The sequence below is a fragment of the Oncorhynchus clarkii genome, chromosome 22 (assembly GCF_045791955.1).
Source record: "Oncorhynchus clarkii lewisi isolate Uvic-CL-2024 chromosome 22, UVic_Ocla_1.0, whole genome shotgun sequence".
NCBI classification, from domain to species: domain Eukaryota; kingdom Metazoa; phylum Chordata; class Actinopteri; order Salmoniformes; family Salmonidae; genus Oncorhynchus; species Oncorhynchus clarkii.
The window spans coordinates 13,951,361-13,971,081 of NC_092168.1; the positions used below are offsets into that span (position 1 = coordinate 13,951,361).

The following is a 19,721-nucleotide window of genomic DNA, read 5'->3' on the forward strand; positions in this document are numbered from 1 at the left end:
TCTTCAAGTCTGTATGTAAGGCAGCAGCCTCTCTGTGCTAGTGATGACTGTTTAACAGTAGCCTTGAGATTGAAAAACAACTTCTGTCTCTTGGTCCCAGCTTGGATGCACCTGGACTGACCTCGCCGTCTGGATGGTAGTGGGGTAAACAGGTAGGGCCTCGGGTGGTTGTTGTCCTTGATGACCTTTTTGGCCTTCCTGTGACATCGGGTGCTGTAGGTGTCCTGGAGGGCAAGTAGTTTGTCCCAGGTGATGCGTTGTACAGATCGCACCACCCTCTGGAGAGCCCTGCAGTTGTGGGTGGTGCAGTTACCGTACCAGGCGGTGATACAGCCCAACAGGATACTCTCAATTATACATCTGTAAAAGTTTGAGGGTTTTAGGTGACAAGCCACATTTCTTCAGCCTCCTGAGGTTGAAGAGGTGCTGGTGCGCCACCTTCACCACACTGTCTGCATGGGTGGACCATTTCAGTTTGTGCGTGATGTGTACGCTGAGGAACTTCCACCTTCTCCACTGCTCTCCAGTCGATGTGGATAGGAGGGTGCTCCATCTGCTGTTTTCTGAAGTAAACGATCATCTCCTTTGTTTTGTTGACGTTGAGTGAGAGGTTATTTTCCTGACACCACACTCTGAGAGCCCTCACCTCCTCCCTGTAGGCTGTCTCGTCGTTGTTGGTAATCAAGCCTATTACTGTTGTGTCGTCTGCAAACTTCATGATGGAATTGGAGGCGTGCATGGCCACTTAGTCATGGGTGAGCATGCAACCTTGTGGGGCCCCAGTGTTGAGGATCAGCGAAGTGGAGATGTTGTTTCCTACCTTCACCACCTGGGGGCAGCCCGTCAGGAAGTCCAGAACCCAATTGCACAGGGCAAGGGTTGATACCCAGGGCCTCAAGCTTAATGATGAGCTTGGAGGGTACTTTGGTGTGGAATGCTGAGCTGTAGTCGATGAACAGCATTCTTACATAGGTGTTCCTCTTGTCCAGATGGGACAGGGCAGTGTGCAGTGTGATGGCGATTGCATCGTCTGAGGACCTATTGGGGCAGTAAGCAAATTGAAGTGGGTTTAGGGTGGCAGGTAAGGTGGAGGTGATATGATCCTTGACCAGACTCTCAAGGCACTTCATGATGACAGAAGTGAGTCATTTAGTTCAGTTACCTTTGCATTCTTGGGTACATTAACAATGGTGGCCATCTTGAAATGTGGCGACAACAGACTGGGATAGGGAAAGATTGAATATGTAAACACACCAGCCAGCTGGCCTACGCATGCTCTGAGGATGAGGCTAGAGATTCCGTCTGGGCCGGTGGATCTTTGATGTCATGGGGCTATTTTGCTTCCACTTGTCCTGGGGCCCTTGTTAAGGTCAACGGCATCATTATTTTTACCCAGTACCAGGACATTTTAGCCAAAAACCTAGTAGTTACGAAACTTGGCCACAAGTGGATCTACCAGCAGGACAATAAGCACACATCACCCTCCCCCAAGCACACATCACCCTCCCCCATCCTAACAAAATGTATAATTGGCTCCAAAATGTACATTTTGCAATGGCCATCTCAGTCTGCAGACTTGAAACCCATTAAAAACCTGTAGTTTGAATTGAAGAGGGCAGTCCATAAGAGTAGACTAAGGATATCAAGGATCTGGAAGGATTCTCTATGGAAGAATGGTCTATACAGAATGTTGTGTGTTCTCCAACTCATAAAACATTTTAGAAAAAGGCTCAGTGCCATTATCATCACAAGGTGAGATGTTGAAAGGTATTGAAACCCCTACCTTTTAGCTTCTCCGAGCAATTGTATTGGTATAAAATGATATATTTTTTTTCATACAATATAGCTTAGTATTTTAATTATTTATTTTATACAGTCATATTTGCTAATCTTTTTCAAGGGTCTCAATCATTTGGACTCCACTGTATATGTGCATTTACAATCAAGCAACGTATGTCAGGAGTTCTCATTGGTAAAACGTACACTCTTTGCATGTGGAGGACATTGCTCAGTGATTTTTTGAAAGACTCCACAACACTACAAAAAAATGGCATATTGAAGACTTTCTGGAAACTTGTTTGGAGAATAATTACGCTTCAAAGCCCTCAGAACATTGAAGATTGCGTAAAAAATGCCACAAGAAAGTTAAACAATATCTGTGCTTGTGTCACACATGTACAGTATAGACCTTGGAAGTCTTGGAGAAATTGTTGATGCTTCTCTACTGATGCCACTTTGCCTCAAACATCTATTATTCTGACCACGAACTCTGAAATGGGAGCAAAGTAAACATGATTTATTGACATGGTTCTCTTTGCAATTAATCGTTTGTAAAAACATTTCCAAATATATCTCTATATCCCCTCCACTATATCTCTATATCCCCTCCACACACTACCCTAGCTAAGGTGACACGCTACCCTCACCTGTGTCTTATGGCTTGGGGGTAGACGCTACAGTATTTGGGAGCCTCTTGGACGTAGACTTGGCTCTCTGGTAATCATTCTCCTCAGTGCTCTTGTCCCTCTTGTTTCCCCTGCCCACCTTCTTTCCCTCTCCATTCCCTGACCCCCACTGCCCCACCTTCAGCTAGTCACCCTCTCCCCCTCTTCTACATCTTCTTCTTCCTCATCTCTCCTATTTCCTCTTGGTTGCTGAGCACCATGCCTTGCAGCCCACACAATAATTAGGCTGTACTGCTGTTCACTTTCATTTTCACACTAGACAGAGAGATGGTGAAACCAGCACTGGTGGCCTGGAAAGCCAACAGATAAAGCTAGGTTTTGGCCTATGTAGCGTAACGTAACCCTGAGGGAAAGAATCTCCTGTGTGCCTCTATGTGACCTTTCTACAGAGCCTCAATATGACTACCTTTCTAAAGTGACTTATTGTCTTGGGGTGAGTTTCCCAAAACCTTGGTATGTTAAGTGGCTTCCAAGTGGCGCAGTGGTCTAAGGCACTGCATCTCAGTGCTAGAGATGTCACTACAGACACCTTGGTTCAAATCCAGGCTGTATCACAACCAGGTCGGTGCACAATTGGCCCAGTGTCATCCTTGTTTGCCCGGTGTAGGCCTTCATTGTAAATAAGAATTTGTTCTTAACTGACTTGCCTAGTTAAATAAAGTTCAACCCTCCTGTTGTGTTCGTTTCATGTTAATTCATTCTGTGTACCCGGTCCAAATTGACTGCCCCAATATATCTGATTATAAATACATATTATTACCTAATGTTGTGTTAGATCTTTTTGTGAACATTACAAGTTTCTATTTGCTATTTATGGCCTGAAAGCCATAAACTCGTTTTTGAGATAGAAAAAAAAAAGCATAATGCATGGATTATTTTGACTATAACAAATATTCAGTGGAAACATATTGTGCTATTTATCAGACTACTTCACTGTCAGTTTCCTGGCCTCTCCTCCTCCTCCTTGGCCTCTCTCCTCCTCAAAGATATGATCAAGAGCCTCACATACAGTATATCATTTGGTCATTGTGCTGCCACAGAAAGAATTGTGAGCAAGGCCTCAAAGAAGCTTTATATACCAGAGCTTCGTGCGTGTGCGCGTGTGTGCGTGCGTGCGTGCGTGCGTGCATGTTCAAACAAACATGCATGTGGGGGTTTGAGAGAGGAAGTGTGTCCATCTGATAAATGGGCATGTGCCTGAACTCAATTTTATACACTAATTGTAGTCTCACCCATTAATTTCTAATGACTGGTCATTTTTGACCCGGAACACAACAGGAGGGTTAAATAAACAATTAAAAAAAAAATTGAATCTTCATTGCTCTCCACAACCCAGCCACACTTCATGAGACAGTAACGATAGTAAAAATAGATGTTTGACAATCAGCCTTCTGTGCCTGAAGGAACGCAAGTCGTTAAATTAAGCACTGCTGTTTTATGTGTGGTGAGCATCTGGCTCGTTGATATGTACGAAATACCACTTTAGCTACAAAGGTTTTGGGAAACACCCAAAATACTTCTACTCTCCATCGTGTTATTAATCTTGTTTCTGGGCCTTGTTTGATTTCATGTTTGTGTGTTTGAACAGGCAATGGTTATAGCCACCATCTCTAGTATGTGTATGTCTGCTTTGGCTATTTGGGAAATTGCCAGTGATAGGTATAATAAGATGACCTATGTTTCAGCTCTCTGCAGCCGTATAGAGAAATCACAACCTCTAATGGAACCTGGGCACTTTGCTCCAGCACTATTGCAGTCCTAAGGCCATGGACCCTTGTCTTGATAATCACAGGCTTCATTGTTGCACATTAGAGAGACAGGGCCTTGAGACTGTTGTAGTAATGCATGAGAAAAGGCTTCTACATCTAATATGTCTCGGATATAATACAGTTCTATGCAAACTTAATGTCTAACATTTAACTGAAAACAGTGAATACTTTTAAAATGTAAATCACAAGGTACATAATTCCAACTCCAACTCTTTCCTTTCTCTACTGTCTTCATCAACCCCTTCTTTCACTCTTCGTCCATCTCTGTCTGAGTATACAAAACGTTATGGACACCTGCTCTTTCTATGACAGACTGACCAGCTGAATCCAGGTGAAAGCTATGGTCCCTTATTAATGTCCACTTAAAATCAGTGTAGATGAAGAGGAGGACACAGGTTAAATAAGTTGGGCAAAAGGGTGGGGTGCAACTCAATATTAGGGAGGTTTTCTTCATGTTTTTACACTCAGTGTATGTACTGAATGAGCTTGAGGCTCAAGTGAGGCAGATGTCACCGATGGGTAGAGTGACTCACTCAACACTGTCAGCCAACCTCTAGAGGGACGGGTGACACCGAGCTCTTCCAGTTAAGTGATTTCAGAACACATCAAATCACATCACTGACACTCTGAACGGAGAAAACCTCCAGTGACACTTTCATGATACAGGAATCAAATAAACAGGACATTTATTCAGTCCAGTGTCATGTGGATAGAGTAAAGGTGGATTGTTATTGGAATCTAAACATGATCAAATAAGTACCGTAAATTCCCTCAATGAATGAACACCGGTAGCAAGTGGACCGAACCCTGACACAAGATACTGTATGTGAAAATCATGTATTAATGTCTATAGAAGAATAGCATTATGTGAGTTACATGCCCAGATTTCAAGTTATGATTCTGCCTAAAAGCATAAGGTCATTGCCTAATCATCTCGATGGCATAGTAAGGCTGTCTAGTACACCCACAGCATATTGGATAATGGTGTGTGCTGAACCAATAAATCAGAACTGGGAGCAATCTCCACATTACATGTTCCTGTGGGCCATTACCACTTTATTCCAATGCTAAAGATATCATATTAGCTTCATTTGAATACTCATTCTAACTGTACTATTTGTGAAGTAAATTCAGTATGTAGTATGATTATTGGTCATAGTATGGATATAGTTAGTATGCCAAAAGCTCCCGGATGTCCTACTACATTCGCCAAAAAACAAAGTACAGTGGTTTACTCCAGTAAAAGTTTTGTAATTATGCTGTGATACTTAGAGGTCATTTGTAGTTTAGTATGGTACCCTGCGTCACCACAAGCAGTGGACACAATTTCCGTGCTTTTAGGGCAATAATGCAATTCTTCAGAAAATGGGCGTAGCTTTACAACGTTTTCAGATTTTAAGAAATGGTGGAATATGTGCAGCCGAACTCTGCCGAAAACAGATATACATTAATTGCTTCAACAAATTATGACAAATGTTAAGACATTTTTTAGCAATGTAATAAAGTAATTACTTTTCAAATACGTAAGTTGACAATGTGTTAGCTACGCTAGCCTTACAAACCACATAGCATATCATAACAGTTGCTTGTATGTACCAGTTTGTTAGCTAGCTACCTAACATTAGTTGGCTACTAATACATCGAACTTGCCAGTATATTAACCATATGCAATCTAACTAACTACCCAATGTGTATTGACTTGATTATTCATGAAATGCTAGTTTAGCTAAGTGGTATAGTCATTGTGCGTTCTCAAATGGACATTCTTAATGAAGTTGTAAGATGTCTAGCTAGTAATTTGTTATGCTAACAAGCTAGCAAGAAGTTGCATAGCAACAGGATACACTTCCAGTATACAGGTGAAGTGCTAGTACAATCAACTGAAAGGATACCATTCATTTACAGTATACTAAAATTAACTAATAGTATATAGTATAGTATTCAACCCCTTTGCAAGCCTAAATAAGTTCAGGAGTAAATATTTGCTTAAGTCACAAAATAAGTTGCATTAAGTCACAATAATAGTGTTTAACATGATTTTTCAATGACTGCCTCATCTCTGTACCCCACACATGCAAATAATTGTAAGGTCCCTCAGTCGAGCAGTGAATTTCAAACACAGATTCAAAAGACCAGGGAGGTTTTCCAACGCCTCGCAATTAAGAGCACCTATTGGTAGATGAGTAAAAAAAAATGAAAAAGCTGACCGGTGGCTTCAAACGCCTATCATTGGCCAGTACATAGCATCAGAGATCCATGGTTGAAATACATCAGGGATGGGCAACTTTGATGGGGGTGGGGGCCACACAAAATCTGAACTCATTTTATAACTAATTTCATGCAATTCTACAAATTTTGTCATGGGGCGGAGAGGAAAATGAGCTGTTTCCTGCAATTCTACACATTTTGCCATAGGGTGGTGAGAAATGTTTGCAGCTGTTAATTTGACCATGATAACAAGTTTAGAAAGCTGACTGCTAAACTAACTTAGTCTAAAAAGACTTCACTGACATGGCCAATTTTTTTTAACCTTTATTTAACTAGGCAAGTCAGTTAAGAACAAATTCTTATTTTCAATGACGGCCTAGGAACAGTGGGTTAACTGCCTGTTCAGGGGCAGAACGACAGAACGACCTTGTCAGCTCGGGGATTTGAACTTGCAACCTTCCGGTTACTAATCCAACTCTCTAACCACTAGGCTACCCTGCCGGCCCAATTGACTGACATAACAAGAGAACAACTGCTGATGGAAAATCAAATATTGAAAGTGTATTTTACCATCTAACCTTCAACAGTAAGTTGAAAGCCTGACTGAGTTCCAAAATTGTTATTATTTTGTTTTTTAAATTGTTTTTGTTTTGTTTTTTGGGTAAATTGACCTGAGGGCCTTCAAAAGGGGAGCCACGGACCGCCAGTTGCCCATCTCTGATGTACACTATTGGTTCTACCCTGTCGGATCTGTACCAATACAACTCCCTGCTTCAGTACCACTGATCTCCGGCAGGAAGAAGTGCAGTCAGTTGCTCCCTTAGTGAGTTGGTGAATTTGACCTTTACAGAAAAGGCCAGGGATGTGGGACAACGGTTTACTGCCCTTTTAAGCTCATAGTAAACTTAATGAACTGACAGGGGAATCAAACATTTCATGTTCAAACCATGACCATTTCCAGTGAGGTCAAAAAAGGAAAAGAACAAGACAGAGACCATAATAATTGTAATCTGTAATTCTCTCCTTCTATTGCATTTCCTTTTTCTTAAAATGAAATACCAACATTTAAATCGTCAAAGATTTTTTACCCCCTTGTGGACCTGTGTAGCCTCCTAACTGGCCAAGGCTTTGCAAAAAGATAAAATGATCCACCGTACAGTAGATGTGAAAACATCTACAAGACTGCACAGGGAGTAGATGTGCTGAATCCCCCACAAGACAGAAATATTAAAAGTGTCTCATACACCTTTCAAACCAAGATGTTTTTCCGCCAACTTTAGCATCTCACAAACTTTTTGCTCCACAGTACTAACCTAACTGACAAAGTGAAAATAATGAAGCCTATACAGAGTACAAATGTTCCAATACATGCATTCTGTCTGTAACAACACACTAAAGTAATACTGCAACGCAATTAACTTTTGTCCTGAATACAAAGTGCTAATTTTGTGGCAAATCCAATAGAACACATTACTGAGTACTACTCTCCACATTTTCAACCATAGTGGTGGCTGCCACAAGGCCAAATCTACACTGGAGTTGCTTACCAAGAAGACAGTGAATGTTCCTGAGTGGCCGAGTTGCAGTTTTGACTTAAATCTACTTGAAAATCTATGGAAAGACCTGGAAATGGTTGTCTAGCAATGATCAAGAACCAATTTCACAGAGCTTGAAGAATTTTGAAAATAATCATGGGAATCCAGGTGTGGAAAGCTCTTAGAGACTTACCCAGAAAGACCCACAGCCTTAATCACTACCAAAGGTGCTTCTACAAAGTATTGACTCAGTGGTGTGAATACTTGTTGTAAATCAGATATTTCTGTATTTCATTTTCAATAAATTATCAACATTTTCTAAAAACACGTTTTCACTTTTTCATTATGGGTTATTGTGTTTAGATGGGTAAGGAAATATAAATATAATACATTTTGAATTCAGGCTGTAACACAACAAAATGTGGAATAAGAAAGCCACCACTTTTATTTCCGCCAACCAACCTAGTCATGATTGCAGTAAAGTTCTGCCTACGGCTTAGTGTGAAATGTAACCTTAATGCTGAGGCGGAATTGGCACTCACTACGCTCTTAAGCTCTTGATGGTTGCTAGGCAAGGCCTGTTACTACTATCCTCCTGGTAATACTAAACTTTGCGAAGCGTGTCACTTCACCCATCTCTTCGCATAGCCCACCATTTGCACTGTTTTCTTAACCACAACTGGATAGATCCATAAAGAATTACTGTGGGAATAAATATAACTGAATGACAAAAATATTGGACGAAAGTAGGTCAAATTGGTCAAATTGTTGCTTACTGAAACTCCAAAAGTCATCCAATTGTTATAATTCATTTTAAGCAATAAGCCTACCTGCATGTGTTCCACGGTTTCGAGTTGCTTTGAGACAAGTGTGTAATAAATCAATCGTCAGATTTTTCTTTTCTGGATATTGGTTAGGCTACAATTTGGCCGTAGAAATATTAGCTAAATTGGGTTGAGTGCTGATCATTATCATCTTTCCCAGTTGGTTAATTTATTAGCACTAATCAGAACATTTTGCCAGCATGTTATGTAGCTTAACAAGTGGATTATTTTGCTCTTCACTCGAAGTCACTTTGTAGCTTAGGCCTACTCCCAACTAAAAGCCTCTGACTTATCTTAACGTGATTTTGTTTCACTGAATCTCCTTCTGTAAATTTGGTTAATTATCTGGCTGATCAAATAAGTGGTGGTATAGCTCATCTATTCATTTGCTCAATTATCACTGATTAGAAACATTTAGCATGCATTATATAATGGCATTGAATACTCCTTTCTGATTGGCTTATATTTGCACGGTATAATTCAATTGCTATAGTTCAGTTTTACACGTTTTGTTTGATATGCTTATGAAAGCAAAAGTCGAATTGAAAACAGTATTGGTATTGTTGAAATAGATTTTCATGGTTAGCTAAACTATCAAGTCTGTTTGTTTTGTTACCACAGCAACTACTGTAGCTATCTAGTAAACTTGCTAGTTACTTCAGTGGATGTTGAACACATTTCTACCAACAAATTAACACATTTCTAGTGGCAAATGTGTTAAATTATAGCCATGGTATAAAAGGGATAATCAACTCGGGGCTCTATGTGTTCTCTGGAAAATAATGCAACTCTGTGGTAGGTCCGCTTCCACGTCGTTCACTATTTTCCATAGAAAGCATATCCCGTGTTGATTATCCCTTGCATAATGTAGACTAAATAAAGTATAGGTCTATTATTTTGATCGATTGTGTAAAGGTGACTCCAAAAGCCAACAGAGGTTGTGAAATATGAATGAGACACATGCTTTTGAAAATATATATTGCTATTATTTTCATTCGGTATCATGATGAAGATAGCCTACTCTCAATGTAAGACCCTACGCCTGTTCCCTAACAAAGAGGAGTGAGGGTAGGAAAGAGATGAAAGGATTTTTTTTTTAAATGCATGGACTTGCCTTGGGCTCTGTTTCACTTTTTTTTTATGACAGCAGTTCCACACCTTTCCGTGACACAAGATGTGTGGGAAAAATATATTATTTGCATTTTATTCTGTTATATTTAATTATATTCTTACAAAAAAATATGTGTGTTGACTGTGGTCAGGGTAGGTGTTTGTCTGTTTAATGAACAAAATAATGAACTATTGACTTCATTCATTTGGATGTAACAAACTCAAAATATGCTATTCTATTGTTCTGAAAATAAATTATATTAGTCTTGTGTTTTTTAGGACCTGCCTAAACAATAGACGCCCAACCACATCTTCACACCACTACTACCACTTGTCACTGGCATGCACATGCGAGGTATAAAAGGTGTATCCAGACAAGAATGTGGTTAAAATGGGCCTGTTTGTAAGGGGGTCATATAAACATTGCCTATTTTTTTAATAGGCAAAATACCATAAATCCTATGTGAAAACACTATAAGTTCGGCTGATCTACCTCGAACTTTGGGGTATTAACAAAGTAGCTCCTAGGAGTCTTGAAAGCAGCCACACCCTGAGATGACAAAGTTAGCTGTTCAAGGAAATTAAGGTTGGTCTCCTCTGTCTTGGATCTGCCGTTAGCTATCGTGAAATCAATATCATTAACAACTGTTTTTGAATATCTAAATGAGACAATTAACAAGATACTGTAATTGGATGTCATAACACTAAATTATTATTCGGAAATATCATTTAAATTACATGATTAGTCTGTGTGTATATATATATACACACACACACGCACACACACGCACACACACACACACACACACACACACACACACACATAGTAACAGTCACAAGTTTGGACACACCCCCTCATTCAAGGGTTTTTCTTTATTTTTACCCTTTTCTACATTGTAGAATAATAGTGAAGATATCGAAACTATGAAATAACACATATGGAATAATGTAGTTACCAAAAGAAGTGTTAAACAAATCAAAATATATTTTATATTTGAGATACTTCAAAGTAGCCATCCTTGGCCTTGATGACAGCTTTGCACACTCTTGTCATTCTCTCAACCAGCTTTATGAGATAGTCACCTGGAATGCATTTCAATTAACAGGTGTGCCTTGTTAAAAGTTAATTTGTGGAATTTATTTCCTTCTTAATGTGTTTGAGCCAATCAGTTCTGATGTGACAAGGTAGGGTTGGTATACAGAAGATAGCCCTATTTGGTAAATCAAGTCCATGTTAAGGCAAGAACAGCTCAAATAAGCAAAGAGAAACGACAGTCCATCATTACTTTAAGACATGAAGGTCAGTCAATGTGGAAAAAGAAGAAGTTTCTTCAAGTGCAGCCGCAAAAACCATCAAGTGCTATGATGAAACTGTCTCTGATGAGGACCGCCACAGGAAAGGAAGACCCAGAGTTACCTCTGCCACAGAGGACAAGTTCATTAGGGTTAAGTCCACCTCAGATTGCAGCCCAAATAACTGCTTTGCAGAGTTCAAGTAACAGACATCTCAACATCAACTGTTCAGAGGAGACTGCGTCAATCAGGCCTTCATGGTCAAATTGCTGCACAGAAACCACTACTAAAAGACACCAATAATAAGAAGAGACTTGCTTGGACCAAGAAACACGAGCAATGGACATTAGATAGGTGGAAATCTGTGGTGTGTGATGGTGTGGGAATGCTTTGCTGGTGATACTGTCTGTGATTTATTTAGAATTCAAGGCACAGTTAACCGGCATGGCTACCATAGCAATCTGCAGCCATACACAATCCCATCTGGTTGCGCTTAGTGGGACTTTCATTTATCTTTCAACAGGACAATGACCCAACACAACTCCTGGCTGTGTAAGGGCTATTTGACCAAGAAGGAGAATGATGGAGTGCTGCATCAGATGACCTGGCTTCCACAATCACCCGACCTCAACCCAATTGAGATGGTTTGGGATGAGTTGGACCGCAGAGTGAAAGAAAAGCAGTCAACAAGTGCTAAGCATATGTGGGAAAAGCATTCCAGGTGAAGCTGGTTGAGAGAATTCAAAGAGTGTGCAAAGCTGTCATTAAGGCAAAGGGTGACAACTTTGAAGAATCTCAAATATGAATATATTTTGATTTGTTTAACTTTTTTTTTGGTTATATGATTTCATATGTGTTATTTCATAGTTTTGATGTCTTCACTATTATTCTACAATGTTGAAAATAGTAGAATATAAATCAAAACCACAATGAACAGGTGTGTCCAAACTCTTGACAGGTACTGTATGTAAGTCATTGTCTTCAATAACTTCTTGATGCACCCATCCCATTACCGGGATCATTTTCGTCAACATCCGTTGAATTGCAGAGCGCCAAATTCAAATTAAATTACTAAAAATATTTAATTTTCATGAAATCACAAGTGCAATATAGCAAAACACAGCTTAGCTTGTTGTTAATCCACCTGGCGTGTCAGATTTCAAAAAAGCTTTTCGGCGAAAGCATATCAAGCATTTATGTAAGGACATCTCTCTCAGTAGACAAAACATTACAAACAGCTAGCAGACATGTAGATTGGTCACTAAAGTCAGAAAAGCAACAAAATTAATCGCTTACCTTTGATGATCTTCGGATGTTTGCACTCACGAGACTCCCAGTTACACAATAAATGTTCCTTTTGTTCCATAAAGATTATTTTATATCCAAAATACCTCCCGTTATGTTCAGAAATCTACAGGAAAGAACGAAAATTCCAAATAGTATCCGTAAAGTTCGTAGAAACATGTAAAACGTTTTTTATAACCACTCCTCGGGTTGTTTTTACAATATATAATCGATAATATTTCAACCGGGACTGTAGCTTCTTCAATAGGAGAGAGAGAGAAAATGTCTGCTCCAAACTGTTGCGCATGCAAAACGCTGCTGGCACCCAGCCATCCAATGAGGCGATGTGATTTTTCTCACTCATTTTTCAAAATAAAAGCCTGAAACTAGGTCTAAAGACTGTTCACACCATGGGGAAGCCATAGGAAAAGGAATCTGGTTGATATCCCTTTAAATGGAGCGAAGGCAGGCAATGGAACAGAGACATTTCAGGAAAAACAGCACCTCAGGGTTGGATTTTCCTCAGGTTTTCGCTTGTAATATCAGTTATGTTATACTCACAGACAATATTTGGACAGTTTTGGAAACTTTAGAGTGTTTTCTATCCTAATATGACAATTATATGCATATTATCGATTCCGGGCCTGAGAAATAGGCCGTTTTATTTGGGTACGTTTCTCATCCAAACATCAAAATACTGCCCCCTACACTCAACAGGATAAGCAATGTCTATACACTGAACATACAAAATACCTGCTCTTTTCATGACAGACTTACAGTACTCATAGAAATCCACTTCCAGGTGAAAGCTGTGATCCCTTACTGATGTCACTTGTTAAAAATCCCCTTCAATCTGTGTAGATGAAGGGGAAGAGACAAGTTAAATAGGAAATTTTAAGCCTTAAGACATGGGTTGTGTATGTGTGGCATTCAGGGGGTGAATGGGCAAGACAAAAGAGTAAAGTGCTTTTTGAACAGTATGGTAGTAGGTGCCAAGTGCACCGGTTTGAGGGCGTCAAGAAAGGCAACGCTGCTGGGTTTTTCATGCTCAGCAGTTCCAGTGTGTATCAAGAATGGTCCACCATCCAAAAAACATCAGCCAACTTGACACAAATGTGGGAAGCATTGGAGTCAACATTGGCCAGCATCTCTGTGGAATGCTTTCAACACGGGCCAGCATCCCTGTGGAAAGCTTTTGACATCTTGTAGAGTCCAAGCCCCAACGAAGTAACATTTTTTTTGACCAATCCCATGAACCTGCTCAAGAGCTAATATAGCTTACCTTTAACTAGATTTATTGTTGGTCTTTATCCAGTCTATACTAAGCCAAGCCTACCTGGGAGACAGGGTTGCTGGATATTTTGACCCTCTGCTGGAACAGAACGTTCAGTATGCGGTTCTGCTGCTCCAAGTCAAACACGCGTGTCCTCAGCTTCACACACTCCTCTTTTAGGTCCTGAACATTCACCCACACAAGCACAAAGAAGGTGGGTTAAACGTTGTATAAACCGGCTTATAATTATACATGTCCAGTGTGCCTTCCATTATGATTTATGTAGCGCTAGGAGTTTTTCCTGACCATGTGACCTAACCCGGAAACACTTAGGGCCCTATAAGACAATCTTCATACATTAAAATGGTAGTATGCATTCATAATATTTTACATACACACGACTCATAGAAAGTGTCCCTATAATATTAATTCCCAAGCATGGCACGTCAGCAGAAAGTTGATAAGCATATACCATACTACTGTTCCAGCTGGCTGATAGCAATTCTAAGCGTAGCACAGAGAATTTTCAGCCAACCTTACTTGGCGATATGTTACTTCCTCAATTCCTGAATTGGAAGACAACACATTTCTTCTAAACTTCCATGGCTACTTGCAGGTGGTTCATTTTAAATTGACAAAATGTTACCTTATTAAATGAAATAATTTTGCTCCATGAAGTGTATGCCGCTATATTACCTATTTCAAATCTTCTCATTGATCAAGACAGGTGAGTGTCATTGAACGCAAAGCATGATTTGAGATAGATGGGAAATAGAATAGACTTCATGGACCAAACCTTGATTTTATTTAATAACTTTTTCTTAATTCAAACAAACCACCTGCAACTAGCAATGGAAGTTTAGAAGACATGCATTGCCTTCCAAGTCGGAAATTGATTGGTTAAAAATTGGTTGGTTAAAAATTCTCTGTGCTATGCTTTACATTATAAGCAACAACGGCAATCAGCTAGCTGGAACAGTAGTAATGGCCTGACTAGTCAATGTAATAACTAGTAGTGAGCATGTGGTTTTTCAGTTAAAATAGACATGACGTGCTAACTAGAACACAACTAATTCTATTTATCATTATTAGCATTCCATCATTATTTATTTTATAGCCTCCCTTAGACTTGATTGACTAATGATGCTTTAATCAAACAAAACAAAGACAAACCTTTTGAGTGAGGAGTGCTTGAACAACCTGATTAGCCACCTTCAAGCAAAAGAGAGCAGAGAGAGAGAGGAGACAAACAAAAGAGAGACCTTGCATAAACACAACACTCAAAGAAAAGTTAAGACAATGTTCAGTCAGCATGTCATGATAAAGAAATCTTTGTCTTTCAGGCTTGTTGTACAACGTTTGTGTGAAGATGCAGAGACATTTACCTCCCCGATGTTTTAATTTTCCCCCATGATGAAATCGGGAGGGGACTGTAGATCTGTCTCCCTCCGTTTGTTTGTACTTTAGTCACACGCGATATCTCAGACAGCATTGGGATGATTTTGACTAGACTTGGGTGAATGATGCGTCCTGCTATAGAGATCTGGCATATACAAAAGTACACGGATTGGCCAAAGGCGGGAGCGATAGTAATTAACTGAAATTAGTTAGTCACACTCAATATCTCAATTGGCCCAAGGGGGTGCTGCATCATTCATGGGGGACAACAAGTTTACTGTTGCCTTGTTGTTGTTTGTTTGTTTCAAGGGCCCTAGTTGTTACTTTCATTACATATATTTAAAGCTTATACTATAATATACATCTCTACAGTTGATTGTGTGTGATGGTAAATCCCCACACGCCCCTCATTAAGTTCTGATACAGTACAGTTGCGTATTAAGCCATGGCTAAAATCTAGTGTTTGTTGATCGGGAAAAGAGCGATAAAATAGATGTTGGAAGATTCAAATCAAATTTTATTTGTCACATGCGCTGAATACAACAGGTGTAGGTAGATCTTACAGTAAAATACTTACTTACAAGCCCTTAAAACCAATTAAAGCACTGTAGATTAAGAAAAAAAAAGTGTTAAACAAAAAATAGATAAGTAGAAAATAGAAAATATAAGTAACTAATAATTAAACAGCAGTAGTAAAATAACAATAGCGAGGCAATATACAGGGGCTACCGGTACAGAGTCAATGTGCGGGGCACCGGTTAGTCGAGGTAATTGAGGTAATGTATACATGTAGGTAGAGTTAAAGTGACTATGCATAGATAATAAATAGAGATTAGCAGCAGCGTAGAGAGGGGTCTGGGTAGCCCTTTGCTTAGCTGTTCAGGAGTCTTATGGGCTTGGGGGTAGAAGCTGTTAAGAAGCCTTTTGGACCTAGACTGGCGCTCCGCTACCGCTTTCTGTGTGGTAGCAGAGAGAACTTGGGTGGCTGGAGACTTTTTAGGGCCTTCCTCTGGCACCGCCTGGTATAGAGGTCACGGATGGCAGGAAGCTTGATGTACTGGGCTGTACGCACTACCCTCTGTAGTGCCTTGCGGTCGGAGGTCGAGCAGTTGCCATACCAGTCAGTGATGCAACCAGTCAGGATGTTCTCGATGGTGCAGCAGTATAACCTTTTGAGGATCCGAGGACCTATGCCAAATCTTTTCAGTCTCCTGAGGGTGAATAGGCTTTGTCGTGCCCTCTTCACTACTGTAGTGTGTTTGGACCATGATAGTTTGTTGGTGAGGTGGACACCAAGGAACTTGAAACTGTCAAACTGCTCCACTGCGCCCTGTCGATGAGAATGGGGGCGTGCTCGGGACTCCTTTTCCTGTAGTCCACAATCATCTCCTTTGTCTTGATCACGTTGAGGGAGAGGTTGTTGTTCTGGCACCACACGGCCTGATCTCTAACTTCCTCCCAATAGGCTGTCTCATCGTTGTTGGTGATCAGGCCTACCACTGTTGTGTCATCGGCAAACCTGATGAGGGTGTTGGAGTCGTGCTTGGCCACACAGTCATGAGTGAATAGGGAGTACAGGAGGGGACTGTGCGTGCACCCCTGAGGGGCCCCCGTGTTGAGAATCAGCATGTCGGATGTGTTGTTACCTACCCTTACCACCTGGGGACGGCCCGTCAGGAAGTCCAGGATCCAGTTGCAGAGGGAGGTGTTTAGTCCCAGGGTCCTTAGCTTTGTGATGAGCTTTGAGGGCACACGGTGTTGAACGCTGATTTGCAATCAATGAATAGCATTCTCATATAGGTGTTCCTTTTGTCCATGTGGGAAAGGGCAGTGTGGAGTGCAACAGAGATTGCATCATCTGTGCATCTGTTGGGGGGGGGTGTGCAAATTGGAGTGGGTCTATGGTTTCTGGGATAATGGTGTTGATGTGAGTCATGACCAGCCTTTCAAAGCACTATATGGCTACAGACGTGAGTGCTATAGGTCAGTAGTCATTTAGGCAGGTTACCTATGTGTTCTTGGACACAGGGACTATGGTGGTCTGCTTGAAACCTGTTGGTATTACACTCAGTAATAACTCAGTAACTGACAGTTTGAAAATGTCAGTGAAGACACTTGCTAATTGGTCAGCACATGCTCGGAGTACAGCCTTGTGAATGTTGACCTGTTGAAAGGTCTTACTCACATTGGCTACGGAGACCGTGATCACACAGTCGTGCGGAACAGCTGAAGCTCTCATGTAGTATGCTTCAGTGTTACTTGCCACGAAGCAAGCATAGAAGTTTTTTAGCTCGTCTGGTAGGCTCGTGTTGCTGGGCAGCTCGTTGCTGTGCTTCCCTTTGTAGTCTGTAACAGTTTGCAAGCCCTGCCACGAGCGTCGGACCGACGAGCGTCGGACCTGGCGTAGTACGATTCAATCTTAGTCTTGTATTGACACTTTGCCTGTTTGATGGTTCGTCGGAGGGCCTAGCGGGATTTCTTATAAGCTTCCGGGTTAGAGTCTTGCTCCTTGAATGTGTCCTTTCGCTCCGAGCAGACGTTGCCTGTAATCCACGGCTTCTGATTGGGGTATGTACGTACAGTCACTGTGGGGACGACATCATCAATGCACTTATTGATGAAGCCAGTGACTGATGTAGTGTACTCCTCAATGCCATTGGAAGAATCCAGGAACACATTCCAGTCTGTGCTAGCAAAACAGTCCTGTAGCTTAGCATCTGCTTCATTTGACAACTTTCTTATTGACTGAGTTACTGGTGCTTCCTGCTTTAGTTTTTGCTTGTAAGTGACGATAGACGATAGAATTATGGTCAGATTGGCCAAATGGAGGGCGAGGGAGAGCTTTGTACACGTCTCTGTTTGTGGCATAAAGGTGGTCTAGAGTTTTTTTTCCCTCTGGTTGCACATTTACCATGCTGGTAGAAATAAGGTAAAATGGATTTGAGTTTCCCTGCATTAAAGTTCCCAACCACTAGGAGCTCCGCCTCTGGATGAGCTTTTTTCCTGTTTGCTATTGGCCGTTTACAGCTCATTGAGTGTGGTCTTAGTGCAAGCATCTGTTTGTGGTGGTATATAGAGAGCTATGAAAAATTCACTGTCTTGGTAAATAGTGTGGTCAACAGCTTATCATGAGATACTCTACCTCAGGCGAGCAAAACCTTGAGACTTGAGATTTCATGCACCAGCTTGTAGTAAAACGCCAAATGGATCTACCTCCCGGTCCTCTTCCCCTGTCTCACCCACCAAGGGTAGAGACAGAGATGACCTCGCCTACTGAAATACCGGATTGGGCAAAGCCACCAGAAGACGACTCAAGCCAACCCACTACTGAACCTGACTGGTGCCAGGAAGAATCACCCTCTGCCTCAAGTGACACCTCTGAATGGGAACAGCTGATAGACTCATTGCTGATAGAGTAAGGGCACTGTCATAAACAGAGGCCCATATGCGCACTGTAAGAAAAGTATTTCCTCATTGTTGCTAAAGTAATAGGCTCTGTCATAAACAGAGGCCCATATGCGCACTGTAAGAAAAGTATTTCCTCATTGTTGCTAAAGTAATAGGCTCTGTCATAACCAGAGGCCCATATATGCACTGTAAGAAAAGTATTTCCTGTTGTAAGATATGTCATCACCCTCTCTGCTCTGAGGGAATGGGAGGAGCAGCGGATCGGGTGCAGAGAATCAAAAGGTATATAAAGAGACATTTGCCATTACTTTGGCGCTGACTTCTTGAATTCTGAATTCATTTAGACAACCATTTGACTTCGGGTAAATTGACACCTGACTCAAATTACTTAAAAGATTCTAACTTGTTGGATCTGAGAAGTAACTCTCCGATATACCGTTTAACTATCGAACAGCTGTTTTGTCGCTTTGCGCCAGGTACGTGGGTGCTGATGCAAATATATCCAGAGAGTTCTCTGTAGCCTCTCGATTGAGCTCAGTATCTCGACCTCGTTGCGAGCCACTGACACTGCGGTAGTTCAACGGGGTTGAGAGGCACTCTAGTCCTTAAGGTTATCCCTTGCTTTCTCTTATGGATGTCTGAATTGACCATGTGGTTTTGCGCCAGGTACGTGGGTGCTGATGCAAATATATCCAGGGAGTTCTCTGTAGCCTCTCGATTGAGCTCAGTATCGCGACCTCGTTGCGGACACAGACTTTTTGGTATTCCATTTGGGGCAGGGAATCACCAGCGGGTTCTCCCATCCGAGCCAAACTTGAATCTCTCAATTTAGTAAAGTACCGACTTCAAGTCAACCTCTCAGCCAGTAGAGGGGAGTTGCTACTAACTACATTTTTTTTTAAATAACTCTGACCGATTGAAACTCTGCTCCTGATCTTGTGGGTCTCCTCGTCATCTCTCAAAGGTAATTAAATAACTATTATAAGTATTTAATATAGAGATAAGTGTTATCATTGTACCAGGCATTTTATAAGAGCATTAAGTCATTTGCATGTGTTTGATTAACGCTGTGTGTGACCGAGTAACAAATTGTGTATTTTGAAGTGTGTTTGATTGTAAAAGACAAAAAAACAGAGTGTTTTCAAAAATAAACG

General features: G+C 41.0%; 1 protein-coding gene across 1 annotated transcript in view; it reads right to left on the reverse strand.

Moving 5' to 3' along the window:
- LOC139380380 (nck-associated protein 5-like) overlaps positions 1-19,721 on the reverse strand; it is an 85,213-nt gene that overhangs the window by 23,735 nt on the left and 41,757 nt on the right. The window contains exons 5-6 of the mRNA XM_071123010.1: positions 14,935-14,973; positions 13,825-13,944 (exon numbers count right to left, since the gene is read on the reverse strand). Coding sequence (XP_070979111.1) covers positions 13,825-13,944; positions 14,935-14,973 — 159 coding nt within the window. The remainder of the gene's footprint in view (positions 1-13,824; positions 13,945-14,934; positions 14,974-19,721) is intronic.